General features: G+C 42.7%; 1 protein-coding gene across 1 annotated transcript in view; it reads left to right on the forward strand.

Annotated features, from left to right (window-relative positions):
• The window catches only part of SLIT1 (slit guidance ligand 1), a 354779-nt gene extending 340634 nt beyond the window's left edge, over positions 1–14145 (forward strand). The window contains exons 33-37 of the mRNA XM_040321566.1: positions 1016–1146; positions 3819–3973; positions 7217–7505; positions 11462–11676; positions 13504–14145. Coding sequence (XP_040177500.1) covers positions 1016–1146; positions 3819–3973; positions 7217–7505; positions 11462–11676; positions 13504–13742 — 1029 coding nt within the window. The 3' untranslated portion in view covers positions 13743–14145. The remainder of the gene's footprint in view (positions 1–1015; positions 1147–3818; positions 3974–7216; positions 7506–11461; positions 11677–13503) is intronic.
• The last annotated feature ends 7767 nt before the right edge of the window (positions 14146–21912 follow it).

Consider the following 21912-nt stretch of genomic DNA (forward strand, 5'->3'; position numbering starts at 1 on the left):
GGTAAAGAAAAGAAGATTCCCGGAGAGAAAAGAAAACTCCCGGAAAGAAGAGAAACTCCCGGAAACAAGAGAAACTCCCGGAAAGAACAGAAGATTCCCGGAAACAAGAGAAACTCCCGGAAACAAGAGAAACTCCCGGAAAGAACAGAAGATTCCCAGAAACAAGAGAAACTCCCGGAAACAAGAGAAACTCCCGGAAAGAAGAGAAACTCCCGGAAAGAAGAGAAACTCCCGGAAAGAAGAGAAACTCCCGGAAACAAGAGAAACTCCCGGAAACAAGAGAAACTCCCGGAAAGAACAGAAGATTCCCGGAAACAAGAGAAACTCCCGGAAAGAACAGAAGATTCCCGGAAACAAGAGAAACTCCCGGAAAGAAGAGAAACTCCCGGAAACAAGAGAAACTCCCGGAAAGAACAGAAGATTCCCGGAAAGAAGAGAAACTCCCGGAAAGAACAGAAGATTCCCGGAAAGAAGAGAAACTCCCGGAAAGAACAGAAGATTCCCGGAAAGAAGAGAAACTCCCGGAAAGAACAGAAGATTCCCGGAAAGAAGAGAAACTCCCGGAAAGAACAGAAGATTCCCGGAAAGAAGAGAAACTCCCGGAAAGAACAGAAGATTCCCGGAAAGAAGATAAACTCCCGGAAAGAACAGAAGATTCCTGGCCACGAAAATTATTTTCTGTAGGAACATGGAGGTGAAACTGAAGGCTTGGTCGGCTCACTTTTGAAAATCAATGGTGGCGTCATCGAATCACAAAAAAAGAAACAACGAAATTTTGTATTTTGAAAAGAAATTTGTTCGGAATGTGACCCGTGTTCTTTAGTGTGCCGGTCTCTCTCCTTGATAAAGAGAGATCGGAGGAGATTTATCTCGGTGTAATAGGAAGAGCGTGGAATGTAATTTGCTTTGTAGATCCTCATCTGAGAATAGAAGACGATGAAATCCCACATGTGAGATTATTTCTGCGGAAGTCGTTTCTCTATTGTAATGTGTTTTTTTTCCCCGCATGGTTCAGGTCTCCACCGCCGAGGACAATGGAATTCTGCTGTACAATGGAGATCGTGACCACATGGCGGTAGAATTATATCAAGGCCATGTGAGAGTGAGCTACGACCCCGGAACCTTCCCCAGCTCCGCCATCTATAGGTAACCACAATCTTTTCATTCTTAGGCCCCATACACACGAGAGGATCGATCTGCTGGAATTGATCCGCGGACCGGCTCCAGCGGATAGATCCCCTGGTGTGTACGATCCAGCAGATCTGTTTCCGCGGATTTTTGTCCCCGGGGATGGATTTCCAGCGGATCAAAATTTCTTGACATGCTAAGAAATCGATCCGCTGGAATCCAGTCCAACGGATTGATCCGCTGGTCTGCACAGACTCAGCGGATCAATCCGTCCGAATCCATCCCCCGCATGCGTCGTAATGATTCGATGCATGCGTGGAATTCCTTATATGACAGCGTCGCGCACGTCGCCGCGTCATCATCGCGGCGACGGCGCGACACGTCACCGCGGACGGAATTCCGCTGGGATTTTGATCTCATGGTTAGTACAACCAGGAGATCAAAATCTGCCACCGGACCGTTTCCGCGGATAAATCCTCTCATGTGTACCCGGCCTTAGTCTTCAGGGACTTTCTCCCACCCAGCACAGGATATCATAGACCGTTCCTGGTCTCTAGCAGGGGCGGACTGACCATTCCCGAGGGCCCCATGCCACTAGGGGGCCCCATCAGGGTTGCCAGCCTCAGTAAAACCAGCAAGAGTATGTAAAAATCTGTGGGGTTTTTTTAATCCCAAGATTATAGCTGCCCCCCCTCTCCAGTACCTTTTCAGTGTGTGTGTATTCTGTGTGTATGTCCATTGTGTGTGTGTATATTGTGTGTCTGTATATACTGTGTATGTATACTGTATGTGTGTGTGTACTGTTTGTGTGTATACTGTATGTGTGTGTGTACTGTTTGTGTGTATACTGTATGTGTGTGTGTACTGTTTGTGTGTATACTGTATGTGTGTATGTATATTCTGTGTGTATGTATACTGTATGTGTGTGTACTGTTTTTGTGTATATTGTATGTGTGTACTGTATGTGTGTATACTGTTTGTGTGTGTATACTGTATGTGTGTGTATATTGTGTGTCTGTGTCTGTATGTGTGTCTGTATACTGTATGTGTGTGTACTATGTGTGTATACTGTGTGTATATTGTATGTGTGTATACTGTATGTGTGTATATTGTATGTGTGTATACTGTATGTGTGTGTACTGTTTGTGTGTATACTGTATGTGTGTGTGTGTGTGTGTGTATATTGTGTGTCTGTGTCTGTATGTGTGTCTGTATACTGTATGTGTGTGTACTGTATGTGTGTATACTGTGTGTATACTGTATGTGTGTATACTGTATGTGTGTATGTATATTCTGTGTGTATGTATACTGTATGTATGTGTGTGTACTGTTTGTGTGTATACTGTATGTGTGTATACTGTGTGTGTATATTGTGTTTCTATGTGTGTGTATACTGTGTATGTATACTGTGTGTATTTACTGTATGTGTGTATACTGTATTTGTGTGTGTGTATATACTGTGTGGCCCCATAATCTATTGCCTGGGGGCCCCATAATCTTCTATTGCCCGGGGGCCCCATAATCTCCTATTGCCCAGGGGGCCCCATAATCTCTTATAGGCCCAGGGGCCCCATGAGTTGTCAGTCCGCCCCTGGTCACGATCAGGAGCTGGCCGGACTGGCTCCTGATCATGTGACCACTGTAGCAGCCAATCACAACTCAATATTGAACCCTACGGACTAAGACTGGGATGCCATTAAAGTTCATGTGCGTGTAAAGGCCGGCGTCCCAATACTTTTGGTAATATAGTGTATATATATTAGGGTTGTCCAGATACCGATACCAGTATCGGTATCGGGACCGATACCCCCGATACCTAAATAGAATACTTCCCCCCCCTTTCCCCCCCCCCCCCCCGCCGCTCCTGCCGCATCGTGCCGCCGCATCGAGGGACATGGCTAGAGGGACATGGCTGCATATGGGGGGGGGGGGCATGGCTGCATTTGGGGACACATTTAAAAAAAGTATCGGTATTCGGTATCGGCGACTACTTGAAAAAAAGTATCGGTACTCGTACTCAGTCCTAAAAAGTGGTATCGGGACAACCCTAATATATATATATATTAGCATTTGTTTTTTAGGTGGTTTCTGACCCGCATGACATCACCTTAATGATATTGTTACCTGATCTGTTGAGTCTTTGAACACGTTGTGGCGCCTTTATGTGTAATTTGGTGTTCTTTGTGTAGAGGGATTAGAGAGGACACCTTACACCTCCAATTTGTGCCGGTGAGGGAGGAAGGGTGACAGTTGGCCAAACTCCTTTTTTATTGGTTCCCACCAGCCCCGAAAAAAACCCCACTAATCATTGTCAGTTCCACAAAGAAGTCACTGAATGTCCTCCAGAGAAGATCTCGGGTCCTGTGTGGTGGATCTGAGGAACCCTCGAATGATTTGCTTGGATGCCGGTGAATTAGGAAGAATGAGATCCACACGGCAATGACATCTGCCTGTCTCGGTGATCCCATGCCGGTGCCATTGTTTGGTGGGGCGTTGGTAGGGCTGGGTCATCGGCAGATGGGGGGGGGGGGGGGGGGGGTTCTCCGTGCCATATGCCCCACGCGGCGGCTGCTTCATTTTGGGAATTAGCCGCCCATTCTTCCGAATCCCCCGGAGAGTCATTACGGCTTTGAATAGAAGTATAATGAGGATGTTTATTCCGTATGTCTTCTTCTCCTTCTTCTATTCAGTTCAGAGACGATCAACGACGGCCAATTCCACACCGTGGAGCTGGTCACCTTCGACCAGATGGTGAATCTGTCTATTGACGGAGGGGCGCCCATGACCATGGACAACTTCGGGAAACACTACACCCTCAATAGCGAAACGCCGCTGTATGTCGGAGGTAAGTTCCACAAAAACAAAAAATGGCACAACGACATTAGAAATTACACGTGTGCGCACTGAAATATTTTGTTTTCGCAATTTCGTTTTATTAATTTATTTAGTTACTCCCGAGTGTAACTGATTAGCGCACATGCAGCACTGGTGGGCACAGGCGGCACTGGTGGGCACTGATGTGGCGCAGATAAGCACTGGTGGGCACAGGTGGCACTGATGGACGCAGGTGTGACACTGATGGGCACAGGTGTGGCACTTAGGCATGTGCAAAAGGGAAAATTTCGTTTTGTTTCGTTTTAATTCGTTATTTAATTAATTTAGTTAAGTTAGGTTCGTTACATGTGTTAAATTCGTTTTCGGAAACTCGTTCGTTTTCGACCGAATTTCGAAAAATCCGGTCGATTGCAAAATATTTCGACCGTTTTCGGAATTCGTTCGTTTTCGACCGAATTTCGAAAAAATCCGGTCGAATGCAAAATATTTCGACCGTTTTCGGAATTCGTTCGTTTTCGACCGAATTTCGAAAAATCCGGTCGAATTCGAAAGTAGTTCGACCGGATTCGACGACAAATAGTCTCTTTTCGAATATAATTTCGAAATTCGATCGGAATTCGAAAAAAAAAATAATAATTTTGAATTCCAAATCGAAAACCTGCGGATGAAATTCGATCGGAATTAAAAAAAAAAAAAAAAAAATTTTTTTTTCGAATTCCAAATCGAAAACCCGCGGACGAAATTCGATCGGATTTCGAAAAAAAATAAAAAAATTCGAATTCCGATCGAATTTCGTCCGCAGGTTTTCGATTCGGAATCGAAAACGCTCGTTCGGATTCGGTAAATTCATTAATATTGCAATTCGGGAATTCGTATGCATCCGAATGTCCGAATAATGAAAAATTCGTCCGAATTTCGATTCGGAACGAAACGAAATGCACATGCCTAGTGGCACTGAGGGGCACTGGTGTGGACTGTAGTGGCACTGGTGTGGACTGTAGTGGCACTGGTGTGGACTGTAGTGGCACTGGTGTTGGTTTGGCGGCACTGAGGTGGCACAGGTGCAGGGATGGACTGGCCATTGGGACTACAGGGAGTTTCCCGGTGGGCCGATGGCTCAGTGGGCCGGCTTCAGTGACAGCGGACTGCCGCCCCCCTCCGCTTCTCTGTCTCTCCCTCCCCGCAGCGCTCACCTCCTCTCCCTCCCCGCAGCTCTCACCTCCTCTACCTCCACGCAGCGCTCACCTGGGGGGAACAGAGAAGCAGGGGGTGGACCAGAGGAGCAGGGGGGACAACAGAGGAGCATGCGGGAGGGGACAGACAGCTGACTCAACAGCTATGGCCTGGGAGTTTCTCACTTCTGCCTAATCTTGTCCCATAAGGGGGGGCACCAAACTGATTCTTTGCCCCGGGTGAAATAATGTCTAGCTTCCCCACTGGTACTGCCTATAAGAGGACCAGTACCAGCCGTTCTACTCTAATAAAGTAGAATGGCTAGTGGCTAGTGAAGGGGGGGCTTGGGTGGCCGGGGGGGGTGCAGGAGTTGTCCGGCCGCCATAGGAGAGACCTGTCAAAATGGGCCAGTCTGTATGAAGTCCAGGGCCAAATTTTTGTCCCAGTCCAGCCCTGCACAGGTGGCACAGATGTGGCACTTTGGGGCACAGATGTGGCACTTTGGGGGCACAGATGTGGCACTGCTGGGCACTGCTCAATAGAAAAAAACTCACTGTTTGGGTCACAAATCACTCTCCTCTCGCGCTGGATGGGTGTGAGGAGAGGAGAGCGATGAACTTGCAATGACCCTGCTGTCTGTTTGTTTACATTTGTGATCGCTCCGTCACTGGACGGAGCGATCACGTGGTAAACGGCCGCTGTCTGTGGACCCGGCGCGCACGGATGTTCCCGTGTGCGCGCGCGCCAGGGCACGCGCGGGAATGATTCTCTGGGAGGACGTTAATCAACGGCCTCCCAAGAGTTAAGCAACCGCCCTGTAGACGTACTTTTGCTATAGGGCGGTTGTAAAGTGGTTACAAAAAAGAAAAAAATATATATAAAAGCAAAAATTAAAATGTATTTTTATAAAAAAAAAAAGGGGGGGGTTGCAATCCCAGGGCCCTGGGGACCTCCGTGCCCTTTTAATAAAAACAAATAAAAATTAAAAAAATATATAAATAATTTGTATTTTTATTTAATTATAAAAAAATAAATAAAAAGGGGGGAGTTGCCATCCGGGCCTCTTACAGGTGTACCCCCCTGATGGCGGCCCTGGTTGGACTTCTTGCCTGTCTCACTTAGCCAATAGCAGTGGAGCTCCACCCTCCTACAGGTAGGTACTAAATTGTGCAGCCGCTATTCCCTTTTTTCCATGTGTCGCATCACGTCAATGGGGTAGATTCAGGTAGCTTTGCCCATTTCTTACGGAGGCGCAGCGCACCGTTTTGCCGCTGCGCCTCCGTAAATCTCCTGCGCTACGCTTGATCCACGGAGCAGTAGCTCCGTAAATTGCGCGTGCGCTCCGGAAAACTGCCCGGCGTAAGGGCGCGTAATTTAAATAACCCCTAAGGGGGCGTGGATCATTTAAATTAGGCGCGTTCCCGCGCCGAGCGTAGTGCGCATGCTCCGTCGGGAAACTTTCCCGACGTGCATTGCGGTAAATGACGTCGCAAGGACGTCATTTGCTTCAAAGTGAACGTGAATGGCGTCCAGCGCCATTCACGATTCACTTACGCAAACGACGTCATTTTTCAAAAACGCGACGCGGGAACGACGGGTATACGTAGCATTGGCTGCCCCTGCTAATAGCAGGGGCAGCCTTACGCAAAAACTGATGTACGCAAACGACGTAAACTGCGTACGCAGGGCGCGCGTACGGTTGTGAATCGGCGTTAGTATGCAATTTGCATACTCTACGCTGACCACAACGGGAACGCCACCTAGCGGCCTGCGTAAGAATGCAGCCTAAGATATGACGGCATTAGAGCCTTATGCCACGCATATCTTAGGCTGCAGTCGGCGTATCGAGCTCTCTGAATCAGGAGCAGTCGATACGCCGGCGCAAGTAAGCAATTACGCTGCGTAACTATGGTTACGCAGACGCAATTGCTTTTTGAATCTACTCCAATGAGATACAAAGGGGGCAAGTATAGGAAAGCACTTTATCTAGGGGGGAGTTAGGTCCAGATAGGATCATACTGTATGCGTCTCAAATATCTCTGCTTGGCTCATTGGCTCTTCATGCTTCGTATTTTTTTAGGAATGCCGGTAGATGTCAACTCCGCCGCTTTCCGACTCTGGCAGATCCTTAACGGCACCAGCTTTCACGGCTGCATCCGCAACCTGTACATAAACAACGAGCTCCAGGACTTCACCAAGACCCAGATGAAGCCCGGGGTGGTCCCGGGGTGTGAACCGTGCAAAAAACTCTACTGCCTCCACGGTATCTGTCAACCCAACGCTGCCAACGGGCCGGTGTGCCATTGTGAGACCGGCTGGATGGGCCCTCACTGCGACCAGCAGATCAGTAACGCTTGCATGGGACATAAGTAAGTGCGGAGTGTTACTGACTAGGGCTACTATACGGTGGCCCCATCTCTAATGAACGCTTCCTTCTTCATCTCCATGCCCGGGTTCCCCGTGTGGTCTTTTATTGCTGCGTTGAATCCCAGACTGTAACCACTTAAAGAGGAGCCCCGGTCACGATTTTTATTTTTTTGGCGCAATTTAACCCTTTCATGCCTAAGCCTATTTCTGACATTTGGTGCGTACAAGTTAAAAAATGTTGCTAGAAAATTACTTAGAACCCCGAAACATTATATATATATTTTTGAGAAGAGAATCTAGAGAATAAAATGGCGATTGTTGCAATATTTTATGTCGGACGGTATTTGTGCGGCGGTGTTTTAACCACTTAAGCCCCGGAACATTTTGCAGCTAAATGCCCAGGCCAGGTTTTGCGATTCGGCACTGCGTCGCTTTAACAGAGAATTGCGCGGTCGTGCGACGTGGCTCCCAAACAAAATTGGCGTCCCTTTTTCCCCCACAAATAGAGCTTTCTTTTGGTGGTATTTGATCACCTCTGCGGTTTTTATTTTTTGCGCTATAAACAAAAATAGAGCGACAATTTAAAAAAAATGCAATATTTTTTACTTTTTGCTATAATAAATATCCCCCAAAAACATATATAACATTATTTTTTCCTCAGTTTAGGCCGATACGTATTCTTCTACCTATTTTTGGTTAAAAAAATCGCAATAAGCGTTTATCGATTGGTTTGCGCAAAATTTATAGCGTTTACAAAATAGGATATAGTTTTATTATTTTTTTTTTTTTTTTACTACTAATGGCGGCGATCATCGATTTTTTTCGTGACTGCGACATTATGGCGGACACTTCGGACAATTTTGACACATTTTTGGGACCATTGTCATTTTCACAGCAAAAAATGCATTTAAATTGCATTGTTTATTGTGAAAATGACAGTTGCAGTTTGGGAGTTAACCACAAGGGGGCGCTGAAGGAGTTAGGGTTCACCTAGTGTGTGTTTACAACTGTAGGGGGGTGTGGCTGTAGGTCTGACGTCATCGATCGAGTCTCCCTATAAAAGGGATCACTCGATCGATGCGCCGCCACAGTGAAGCACGGGGAAGCCGTGTTTACATACGGCTCTCCCCGTTCTTCAGCTCCGGGGAGCGATCGCGAGGGGGCGGCTAGAAACGAATAGCCGCGCCCTCGTCCCGGATCGCTCCTGAAGCCACGGGAACCGCCGCATGTACGGAGGGGGGGGGGGTCCAGATCGCCGACCAACGTCTAGGCAGGGACGTACAGGTACGCCAATGTGCCTGTCCGTGCCATTCTGCCGAATGCTGTTATCTGGTTTCGTACTCAATGTTAAGTATGGCCGCCGTTCTCGCGTCTAATTTTGACAATTTTACGTCGTTTGCGTAAGTCGTCCGTGGATGGGGCTGGACGCCATTTACGTTCACGTTGAAAACAATGACGTCCTTGCGACGTCATTTGGAGCAATGCACCCTGGGAGTTTTTACGGACGGCGCATGCGCAGTTCGTTCTGGCGCGGGGACGCGCTTCATTTAAATGAAACACGACCCCCTACCCGCCCAATTTGAATTCCGCGCCCTTAGGCCGTGAGAGATACACTACGCCGCCGTAACTTGCGGCGCAAATTCGTTGAGGATTCAAACCAAAGCCAAGTAAGTTACAGCGGCGTAGCGTATCTTACATCTGCGCCAGGCGCAGCGTATGTATGTGGATCTGCCCCTGGGTGTTTACAAGTTAACATTTTTTGCTAGAAAATTACTTAGAACCCCCAAACATTATATATATATTTTTAGAAGAGAATCTAGAGAATAAAATGGCGATTGTTGCAATATTTTATGTCGGACGGTATTTGTGCGGCGGTGTTTTAAACGCAACTTTTGGGAAAAAATGAACTTTCGTGAATTTCGTGAATTTTAACCACTTCCCGACCGCCGCATGTAGATATACGTCGGCAGAATGGCACGGACAGGCACATTGGCGTACCTGTACGTCCCTGCCTAGACGTGGGTGGGGGGTCCGATCGGGACCCCCCCCGCTACATGCGGCAGTCGGATTCCCGCGGGGAGCGATCCGGGACGACGGCGTGGCTATTCGTTTCTAGCCGCTCCGTCGCGATCGCTCCCCGGAGCTGAAGAACGGGGAGAGCCGTATGTAAACACAGCTTCCCCGTGCTTCACTGTGGCGGCGCATCGATCGAGTGATCCCTTTTATAGGGAGACTCGATCGATGACGTCATTCCTACAGCCACACCCCCCTACAGTTGTAAACACACACTAGGTGAACACTAACTCCTACAGCGCCCCCTGTGGTTAACTCCCAAACTGCAACTGTCATTTTCACAATAAACAATGCAATTTAAATGCATTTTTTGCTGTGAAAATGCCAATTGCCCCAAAAATGTGTCAAAATTGTCCGAAGTGTCCGCCACAATGTCGCAGTCACGAAAAAAATCGCCGTTCGCCACCATTAGTAGTAAAAAAATTTTTTTTTATAAAAATGCAATAAAACTATCCCCTATTTTGTAAACGCTATAAATTTTGCGCAAACCAACCGATAAACGCTTATTGCGATTTTTTTTACCAAAAATAGGTAGAAGAATACGTATCGGCCTAAACTGAGGAAAAAATATATTTTTTTATATATTTTTGGGGGATATTTATTATAGCAAAAAGTAAAAAATATTGATTTTTTTTCAAAATTGTCGCTCTATTTTTGTTTATAGCGCAAAAAAATAAAAACCGCAGAGGTGATCAAATACCACCAAAAGAAAGCTCTATTTGTGGGAAAAAAAGAACGCCAATTTTGTTTGGGAGCCACGTCGCACGACCGCGCAATTGTCTGTTAAAGCGACGCAGTGCCGAATTGTAAAAACCCCTTGGGTCATGTAGCAGCATATTGGTCCGGTCCTTAAGCGGTTAAAAAAATGAAAAAAAAAGTTAGCCAAATTTTTTTGTGTAATGTGAAAGATAATGTTACGCCGAGTAAATAGATACCAAACATGTCACACTTTATAATCGCATGCACTCGCAGAATGGCGACAAACTACAGTACCTAAAAATCTCCATAGGCGACGTTTTAAACTTTTTTTACGGTTACCAGGTTAGAGTTACAGAGGAGTTCTAGTGCTATAATTATTGCTCTCGCTCTGACGATCGCGGCGATACCTCACATGTGTGATTTGAACACCGTTATCATATGCGGGCGCGACTTCCGTATGCGTTTTCTTTGTTGCGCGATCTCGCGGGGAGGAAGTCGCTTTAAAAAATGTATTTTTTCTTATTTTTTTTATTGATTTTTCTAAAGTTAAAATTGTCACAAAAAAAAAAGCAATCTGGCAAATGTTTATCAACAACATTGCTCAGCCTGTGAATACAGAAAGCTACAATGAAACGTTGTTTCATTTTGTAACTTTCTGTTTTTTCATCTACAGATCAAAGGGATGAACTTCAATCTGCAGATGAAGTCAGTTAAATGAGCTGCAAAGGCAGAAGGAGCATTCTGTGCTCCGTATCTGAATGGCCAATTAGCAAGGGTGGACTGACAACTCATGGGGCCCCCGGGCAATAGAAGACTATGGGGCCCCTGGGCTTACAGATGGCCACCACGCCAGGAGGCGGGGCAGAGGCGGGGCAGCGAAAATCTCGTGATTTTCACATCAGAAGCATGTTGGTTTCAGACATATCATACTGTCCCTGGTTTTACGTAGCCTGGCAACCCTGATGGGGCCCCCTAGTGACATGGGGCCCTCGGGCAGTGCCCGAGTGACTCAATGGTCAGTCCGCCCCTGCCAATTAGCCACCCTAGAAGGACCCAGGTTTGGTCCTCTGGTGCTGAAATGATGAAAAACTGTTGTGTGGCCCCTCTGATGTATTTTCCTTTGCTGGCGGACGCGGGTTGTAAACATGTATGGACTTTATGATGTCGATCCTCTTCTCCCATGCAGGTGTGTACATGGGACGTGTATGCCCCTGGACTCTCTGACCTACAGCTGTGTGTGCCAGGAAGGCTACAAAGGGGCTCTGTGCAACCAGCAAGCAGCAGAACTCTACAACCCCTGCAGGAACCTCCAGTGCCAGCACGGGCGATGCCAGATCTCCGACGTGGGTGAAGCCTACTGCGAATGCGACAGCGGCTACGTGGGCGAAGTCTGCGATCAGGGTAGGAGGAGTTCCGAGACTCTCTGAACATTCATTGCTTGTGTGCGGCGCAACGTCCCAACATTATCACCGCTGTGTCTTCTACGAGTCAGAGCGCACCATATACCGTGGCGGTTCTTCCTTCTGAGAAGCCGGGGCTTCCTGATTGGCCAGGAAGAGAATGAGGAAGACAATAGCGAATATTCGTTCGCTAATGTGGGCGCAGTGCTCCTCCCCCAAATCCCTCCCCCTAGTACAAATCCTCTACCTCCAAAATTCCCCCCCCCGAGCATGAATCCTCTGCCCCCCCCCTTCCAAATACCCCACTTCCAGCACCGATCTCTCCTCTAGCAATAATCCCCCCCCCCTTACAACAGGATCCCCATTAGAGTGCCTCCTTACATCAGGATCCTCATTAGAGTGCCCCCTTACACCAGGATCCCTATCAGAGTTCCTCCTTACATCAGGATCCCCATTAGAGTGCCCCCTTACATCAGGGTAAACATTAGAGTGCCTCCTTACATCAGATCCCCATTAGAGTGCCCCCTTACATCAGGGTAAACATTAGAGTGCCTCCTTACATCAGGATCCCCATTAGAGTGCCCCCTTACATCAGGATCCCCATCAGAGTGCCTCCTTACATCAGGATCCCCATTAGAGTGCCCCCTTACATCAGGATCCCTATCAGAATGCCTCCTTACATCAGGATCCCCATTAGAGTGCCCCCTTACATCAGGGTAAACATTAGAGTGCCTCCTTACATCAGGATCCCTATCAGAGTGCCCCCGTACATCAGGATCCTCATTAGAGTGCCCCCGTACATCAGGATCCTCATTAGAGTGCCCCCGTACATCAGGATCCTCATTAGAGTGCCCCCTTACATCAGGATCCACATTAGAGTGCCCCTGTACATCAGGATCCACATTAGAGTGCCCCTGTACATCAGGATCCGCATTAGAGTGCCTCCTTACATTAGGATCCTCATTAGAGTGCCCCTATTCATCAGGATTCTCAACAGAGTGCCTCCTTACATCAGGATCCCCATCAAAGTGCCTCCTTACATCAGGATCCCCATCAGAGTGTCCCCTTACATCAGGATCCTCATTAGAGTGCCTCCTTACATCAGGATCCCCATCAAATTCCCTCTTTACATCTGGATCCCCATCAGAGTGCCCCCTTACATCAGGATCCTCATTAGAGTGCCTCCTTACATCAGGATCCCCATCAAATTCCCTCTTTACATCTGGATCCCCATCAGAGTTCCCACTTAGATCAGGATCCCCATCAGAGTGCCCCCTTACATCAGGATCCCCATCAGAGTGCCCCCTTACATCAGGATCCCCATCAGAGTGCCCCCTTACACCAAGATCCCCATTAGAGTGCCCCCTTACATCAGGATCCTCACTAGAGTGCCCCCTTACATCATGATCATCATTAGAGTCCCCCCTTACATCAAGATCCCCATCAGAATCCCCCTTACATCAGGATCCCCAATCAGACCCCCCCCCCCCTCTTACATCAGGATCTCTATCAGAGTGCCCCCTACATTAGAAATGTGCCTAATTAAAGAGCCGCCTCTGCCCATGGGTTTTTGAAGATGAAGAATTACATTTGTGTGCCGGTTTCTTGTATTTTTTTTTCGCACGGATCTCCGCGGCTGACGGAGCGGATAAACGCCGAGCGCCTTTCCTCACAATGATGAAGATTTGACGAATTGTTGCGTCTCGGCGACAGATCAGCATTAATTATGCGCTCATTACCCCGGAATGATTGCCGTCTTAATAAAGAAAACATAAACACAATTAACACTTCGCCATTTTAACGCGGTTTTCTCTTTTTTTTTACGCAGAGTCAGAGTGTCGAGGGGAGCCGGTCCGGGATTACTACCAGGTCCAAAGAGGGTACGCCATCTGCCAGACCACCCGCGTGGTGTCCTGGGTGGAGTGCCGGGGCTCCTGCCACAACCAGGGCTGCTGCACGGGGTTACGCATGAAGCGCAGGAAGTACACGTTCGAGTGCAGCGACGGCTCCTCGTTCGTGGAAGACGTGGAGAAGCCCATCAAATGCGGATGTTCCCAGTGTATGTAAAAAAAAAAGGATCTTTTTGGACGGACTGGATTTATTTTACGCTAGATGGATCATACCACCTACCCGGGGGGGGGGGGGGGAGAAAAAAAAAACACGGAAGAAAAAGAGAGAAGAAACCAGATGGACAATATGACGCGATGGAAAAACTGGACTTTGCTTCCCATTCGGATGTGTGAAAAAAAAAAACATCTTAATGTCTGTGGCATCTAAAAAAAAAAAACACACACGAAAAAAACAAAAAAAACAACAAAAACAAAATTCTATGTATACCTACTACATTTGAGAGACAGGCACACATACTGACCGGCTGTAAAGTGTTGTAATGTTCGGGAGAGGTATAGAAAGGTATATATATGTAGAGGGGTAAAATGTGTAGATAGAGATTTTTTTAAGAAAAAAAAAACACAAAATGTATTTATACACAATGTGGATAGATTTACACGGAGTACGAAGGAAGCTTTATGATTTTTTTTTTATATCTGTTGTAATTTTATTTTTTTTTATTTAAATTTTTTTTATTATTTTTTTTTATGATTTTTTTTATTTTATTTTTTATATATATATATTTTTCATTTTTTTTATTTTTCATTTTTTATTTTTTTATTTTTTTTTTTTTTTTTTTTTTTTTTTTTTTTTCATTTTTTTATATATATATTTTTCATTTTTTTATTTTTCATTTTTTTTTTATTTATTTTTTTTTTTTTATATAGATATTTTTCATTTTTTTATTTTTCATTTTATTTTTTTTTCATTTTTTATTTTTTATTTTTTCATTTTTTTATATATATTTTTCATTTTTTTTATTTTTCATTTGTTATTTTTTTCTTCATTTTTTTATATATATTTTTAATTTTTTTTATTTTTCATTTTTTATTTTTTTATTTTTTTCATTTTTTATTTTTTTATTTTTTTCATTTTTTATTTTTTTTTTTTTTCATTTTTTTTTTTTTATTATTTGTTTTCATTTTTTTTATATGAATTTTTCATTTTTTATTTTTTTATTTTTTTCATTTTTTATTTTTTTATTTTTTTTTTTTTTTTTTTTTTTTTTTTTTTCATTTTTTTTTTTTTATTATTTGTTTTCATTTTTTTTATATGAATTTTTCATTTTTTTTTTTTTTTTTTTTTGGAGCTACAACAATTTTTGTAACCATTGTGACAGTATTGCGTTTTTTTTTTTTTTTTGTTCTTTTGTTTTTTATATATATATTTGTATAGCTCAGAAATGTTCTACAAATATACTTTCCTGTTCTATAACTTCTCCTCGGGAAAAGATAACGTAGTGGGAGATATTGGGGGGGGGAGGGGGGGTGTCACATCGACTTCATAAAGCACTTTCTTTCGTCTGTGAATTTCAGCTGAATAATGTTTTTTTTTTTTTCTATTAATTTAGAAGATTGTGTGTTATGTAGCATTATATCTGCTTTTTTTTCAAAAAGTTAATATATACCAGCAGCTTGCATTGAAAGTGGCGAGGTCGCCCCGTACGTTGGTGGAAGCAGACGTTTTTTGTTTTGTGGTTACCCAGTTTTAAAGTTTTCCCAAATTTAAAAAAAAAAATTAAAAATGTTCTTTAATTTTTTATTTGGGAGATATGGGGGGGGGGGTATTGGGGTGTCACATCGACTTCAAAGTTTTTAAAGTTTAAAAGAATTAAAACATTTTTTGAATTTTTCTTTAATTTTTTATTTGGGAGATATGGGGGGTGTCACATCGACTTTTAAAGTCTAAAAAATGTTAATTTAAAAAAAAAATCTTTAATTTTGGAGAAATGGGGGGTGGGTATTGGGGTGTCACATTGATTTCAAAGTTTTTAAAGTTTAAAAAATATATTTTTTTTAAATTTCACTTTAATTTCTAATTTGGGAAATATGGGTGGGGGGGGGGGGGGGTGGTTATTTGGGGTGTCACATCGACTTCAAAGTTTTTAAAGTTTAAAATAATTAAATTTTTTCTTTTTTTTTTCTTTCATTTTTAATTTGGGAGATATGGGGCCCCCCTATATCTCCCAAATTAAAAATTAAAGAAGAAAAAATGTAATTCTTTTAAACTTTAAAAACTTAGTATTGGGGTGTCACATTGACTTCAAAGTTTAAAAGAATTAAAACATTTTTTGAATTTTTCTTTAATTTTTAATTTGAAAGATATGGGGGGGGGTATTGGGGTGTCACATTGACTTTAAAGTTTAAAAGAATTACATTTTTTTTTTCTTTCATTTTTCATTTGGGAGATATGGGGGGTGAGGTATTGGGGTGTCACGTTGATTTCAACGTTTTTAAAGTTTAATTTTTTTTTTTTTTACTTTAGTTTTTAATTTGGGAAACATGGGGGGGGGTGGTTATTGGGGTGTCAAATCGACTTCAACGTTTTTAAAGTTTAAAAGAATTAAAACATTTTTTGAATTTTTCTTTAATTTTTAATTTGGGAGATATGGGGTGTCACATCGACTTCAAAGTTTTTAAAGTTTAAAAAATTTTAATTAAAAAAAAATCTTTAATTTTTAATTTTGGAGAAATGGGGGGTGGGTATTGGGGTGTCACAACGAATTCAACGTTTTTAAAGTTTAAAAGAATTACATTTTTTTTAAATGTTTCTTTCATTTTTAATTTGGGAGATATGGGGGGGTGGGTGGGTATTGGGGTGTCACATCGATTTCAAAGTTTTTAAAGTTTAAAACATTTTTTTTATTTTACTTTAATTTTTAATTTGGGAAATATGGGGGGGGGGGGTTATCGGGGTGTCACATTGACTTCAAAGTTTTTAAAGTTTAAAAGAATTACATTTTTTCTTTTTTTTTCTTTCATTTTTAATTTGGGAGATATGGGGCCCCCTATATCTCCCAAATTAAAAAATTAAAGAAGAAAAAATGTAATTCTTTTAAACTTTAAAAACTTAGTATTGGGGTGTCACATTGACTTCAAAGTTTAAAAGAATTAAAACATTTTTTGAATTTTTCTTTAATTTTTAATTTGGGAGATATGGGGTATTGTGGTGTCACATTGACTTCAAAGTTTTTAAAGTTTAAAAAATTTTAATTAAAAAAAATCTTGAATTTTTAATTTTGGAGAAATGGGGGGTGGGTATTGGGGTGTCACATTGATTTCAAAGTTTTTAAAGTTTAAAAAAAAAAAAGTTTAAAAAAATTATTATTTTTTTAATTTTTCTTTTTATTTTAAATTTGGGAGATATGGGGGGGGGGTGGGTATTGGGGTGTCACATCGATTTCAAAGTTTTTAAAGTTTAAAACATTTTTTTTATTTTACTTTAATTTTTAATTTGGGAAATATGGGGGGGGGTTATCGGGGTGTCACATTGACTTCAAAGTTTTTAAAGTTTAAAAGAATTACATTTTTTCTTTTTTTTTCTTTCATTTTTAATTTGGGAGATATGGGGCCCCCTATATCTCCCAAATTAAAGAAGAAAAAATGTAATTCTTTTAAACTTTAAAAACTTAGTATTGGGGTGTCACATTGACTTCAAAGTTTAAAAGAATTAAAAAAAATTTTGAATTTTTCTTTAATTTTTAATTTGGGAGATATGGGGTATTGTGGTGTCACATCGACTTCAAAGTTTTTAAAGTTTAAAAAATTTTAATTAAAAAAAAATCTTTAATTTTTAATTTTGGAGAAATGGGGGGTGGGTATTGGGGTGTCACAACGAATTCAACGTTTTTAAAGTTTAAAAGAATTACATTTTTTTTAAATGTTTCTTTCATTTTTAATTTGGGAGATATGGGGGGGTGGGTGGGTATTGGGGTGTCACATTGATTTCAAAGTTTTTAAAGTTTAAAACATTTTTTTTATTTTACTTTAATTTTTAATTTGGGAAATATGGGGGGGGGGGTTATTGGGGTGTCACATCGACTTCAAAGTTTTTAAAGTTTAAAAGAATTACATTTTTTTTTAATTTTTCTTTAATTTTTAATTTGGGAGATATGGGGGGGTGGGTGGGTATTGGGGTGTCACATCGATTTCAAAGTTTTTAAAGTTTAAATTTTTTTTTTCTTTCATTTTTAATTTGGGAGATATGAGGCCCCCCTATATCTCCCAAATTAAAAATTAAAGAAGAAAAAATGTAATTCTTTTAAACTTTAAAAACTTAGTATTGGGGTGTCACATTGACTTCAAAGTTTTTAAAATTTAAAAGAATTAAAACATTTTTTGAATTTTTCTTTCATTTTTAATTTGGGAGATATGGGGGGGGGTATTGGGGTGTCACATCGACTTCAAAGTTTTTAAATTTTAAAAAATATATATTTTTTTAATTTTACTTTAATTTTTAATTTGGGAAATATGGGGGGTGGTTATTGGGGTGTCACATCGACTTCAAAGTTTTTAAAGTTTAAAAGAATTAAATGTTTTCTTTTTTTTTCTTTAATTTTTAATTTGGGAGATATGGGGGGGGGTGGGTATTGGGGTGTCACATCGATTTCAAAGTTTTTAAAGTTTAAAAAAATTTAATTTAAAAAAAAATCTTTAATTTTGGAGAAATGGGGGTGGGTATTGGGGTGTCACATCGATTTCAAAGTTTTTAAAGTTTAAAAAAATTATTATTTTTAAAATTTTTCTTTCATTTTAAATTTGGGAGATATATGGGGGTGTGGGTATTTGGGTGTCACATCGATTTTAACGTTTTTAAAGTTTAAAAAATATATATTTTTTAATTTTACTTTAATTTTTAATTTAGGAAATAGGGGGGGGGGTGGTTATGGGGGTTGTCACATCGACTTCAAAGTTTTTAAAGTTTTTCCACAATTTTTTATTTTTTAATTTCTTTTTAACATTTTTTAATTTTCTAAAATCTGCTTCCTCTCTCCCCCCCACACGAATGGCTGCCTCCGTGAACCACGGGGGGCGACGGCGGCACTTTGAATGCGAGTGATATCAAATGTAAACTTTTTTATCTCATCAGTTGTTTTGGAGTGTTACAAGTTTGGACTGACTCTGAATCCAAGTTATAGAGAAATGTAAAACCTTATTTTAGAAAGAAAAAAAATTTCATACAATTTTTTTTTTTTTGCCCCGAGATGCTCTGTGGACTTTTTTCTGTTGTGTTTCGGGGGAGGGGGATTCTCATCGTTGGCTTTGCCGGGGTTTTCGAAGAAGTATTTCGCCGGTCGTGGTGTTGGGAATCACACGGCGTGCCATAAAATGTTTTGGTGTTCAAACCTGTGCCATCGAAAAACTGCCTATAAATCAAATATCTCTGATCTTCTGTTACTGAAAGAGTTTCTCTGTGAAGTCCGGTACTCCCAACTTTCCAGTAGGAGGGACACTCTATTTTTACAAATATTTGCAGGTCGAAAAAAAAAATTATGTTTCATCAGAGTCCTCATCAGAGTGCTCCCTTACATCAGGATCCTCATTAGAGTGCCCCCAACATTCGAATCCCCATCAGAGTGCCTCCTTACATCTGTATACACATCAGAGTGCCTCCTTACATCTGTATACACATTAGAGTGCCCCCTTACATCAGGATCCTCATTAGAGTGCCCCTTACATCAGGATCTCCATTAGAGTGCCCCTTACATCAGGATCCTCATTAGAGTGCCCCCTTACATCAGGATTCTCATTAGAGTGTCCACTTACATCAGGATCCTCATCAGAGTGCCCCCTTACATCAGGATCCTCATCAGAGTGCCCCCTTACATCAGGATCCTCATCAGAGTGCCCCCTTACATCAGGATCCTCATTAGAGTGCCCCCTTACATCAGGATCCTCATTAGAGTGCCCCCTTACATTAGGATCCTTATTAGAGTGCCCCCTTACATCAGGATCCTCATTAGGGTGCCCCCAATATTAGGATCCTCATTAGAGTGCCCCCAATATTAGGATCCTCATTAGAGTGCCCCCAATATTAGGATCCTCATTAGAGTGTCCCCTTACATCAGGATCCTCATTAGAGTGCCCCCAACATTAGGATCCTCATTATAGTGCCCCCTTACATCAGGATCCTCATTAGAGTGTCCCCTTACATCAGGATCCTCATTAGGGTGCCCCCAACCTTCGTATCCCCATTAGAGTGCCTCCTTACATCAGGATCCCCATCACAGTGCCCCCTTACATCAGGATCCTCATTAGGGTGCCCCCAACCTTCGTATCCCCATTAGAGTGCCCCCTTACATCAGGATCCTCATTAGGGTGCCCCCAATATTAGGATCCTCATTAGAGTGCCCCTTACATCAGGATCCCCATCAAAGTCTCGCTGTACATCAGGATCTGCATCAGAGTGCCCCCCTTACATCAGGATCCTCATTAGCGTGCCCCTTACATCAGAGTCCCCCCCCCCCATATCAAGGTCTCCATCAGAGTCCTCTCTTTTATCAGGGTCTCCATCAGACAGCCTCCTCATATCAAGGTGTCCATCAGATCCCCCTTTAATATCAGGTTCCCCATCAGAGTCCCCATTACATTAGAGCCCCCCCCCAGTCCCCCTATAGGGTCTTTATCAGATTCCCCCCCATACATTAGGGTCTCATCAGAGTGCCCATTACATCACAGTCCCCTCTTCTCTCTGGGTTCTCATCATAGTTCCTATTACATCATAGCCCCCCCCTTATTTCAGGGTCTCCTTTGGAAGCCCCTTTATACCAAGGTCCCTATCAGGGTCCCCATTACATCATAGTCCCCCTTATATCATGGTCCCCATCAGAGTTCATATTACACCATAGTCTCCATCAAAGTCCCCTCTTATATCAGGGTCTCCTTTACATCATAGCTTACCTTATATCAAGCCCTCCTTACTTAAGAGATCCTCTTATATCAGGGTCTCGATCATAGTGCCCCCTTTATATTAGGGTCTTTATCTTCATCAGACTCCCCTTTTACATTAAAGCCCCTATCAGAATTCTCCTTACATCATAGTCCCCCTTATTTTAGGGTCGCCATCATATTCCCCCATACATTGGGGTCTGTATCAGAATCCCCCTTACATCAGAGTCCCCCCTTTTATCAAGGTCTTCATCTGATTTCGACCCTTTATATCTGGGTCCTCCCCTTATATTTGGGGTCCTCATCAAAGTTCCCCTTACACCAGGTCAAAGCAGAGACCATAGGAGACCATAGGCATCCTCTGCTGACCTCAATCCTCAACCCGTGCACATTGAGAATATGCCATGGCCCCCGAGCCGTGGGCCACATAAAATCCTGTAGCGGGCCGGATCTGGCCCCCGGGTCGTAGTTTGGAGACCCCTGCTGTGAATGTAAAAACATCGTTTAGGTTGTTTGTAAACTAGTATACAAATAGCAGGGAATGGAGGTGGCCCCGGGACAAGGAATGACAAGGTGCAAATAAGAAAGGGGTTTGTGAGGTTTGGGGTGGAGAGGGAATTACCCATTTTATGGTGGGCCCATCTCCCCTGGTGTCTGCTTAACCTGGCCCAGCTCTTCCACTCTCCAACTCTGTGTAACCAGCACATGGCTGTGCTATTTCATTTTTGGGCCTCCTTCCATTTCCAGCCAACATCTTTTACTGTTTGACTAGCTTTTGCAAACCAGCTCAACAAGTTAATTAGCATTTTTTTAAAGTCACCAATGTAAGGAACATTCTTCTCGCTGATCACCAATGTAAGGGACATTCTTCCCACTGATCACCAATGTAAGGGACATTCTTCCCACTGATCACCAATGTAAGGGACATTCTTCTCACTGATCACCAATGTAAGGGACATTCTTCCCACTGATCACCAATGTAAGGAACATTCTTCCCACTGATCACCAATGTAAGGGACATTCTTCTCACTGATCACCAATGTAAGGGACATTCTTCCCACTGATCACCAATGTAAGGGACATTCTTCTCACTGATCACCAATGTAAGGAACATTCTTCCCACTGATCACCAATGTAAGGAACATTCTTCTCACTGATCACCAATGTAAGGAACATTCTTCCCACTGATCACCAATGTAAGGGACATTCTTCCCACTGATCACCAATGTAAGGGACATTCTTCTCACTGATCACCAATGTAAGGAACATTCTTCTCACTGATCACCAATGTAAGGGACATTCTTCTCACTGATCACCAATGTAAGGAACATTCTTCCCACTGATCACCAATGTAAGGAACATTCTTCCCACTGATCACCAATGTAAGGGACATTCTTCTCACTGATCACCAATGTAAGGGACATTCTTCTCACTGATCACCAATGTAAGGGACATTCTTC

Source organism: Rana temporaria, chromosome 8 (assembly GCF_905171775.1).
Source record: "Rana temporaria chromosome 8, aRanTem1.1, whole genome shotgun sequence".
NCBI classification, from domain to species: domain Eukaryota; kingdom Metazoa; phylum Chordata; class Amphibia; order Anura; family Ranidae; genus Rana; species Rana temporaria.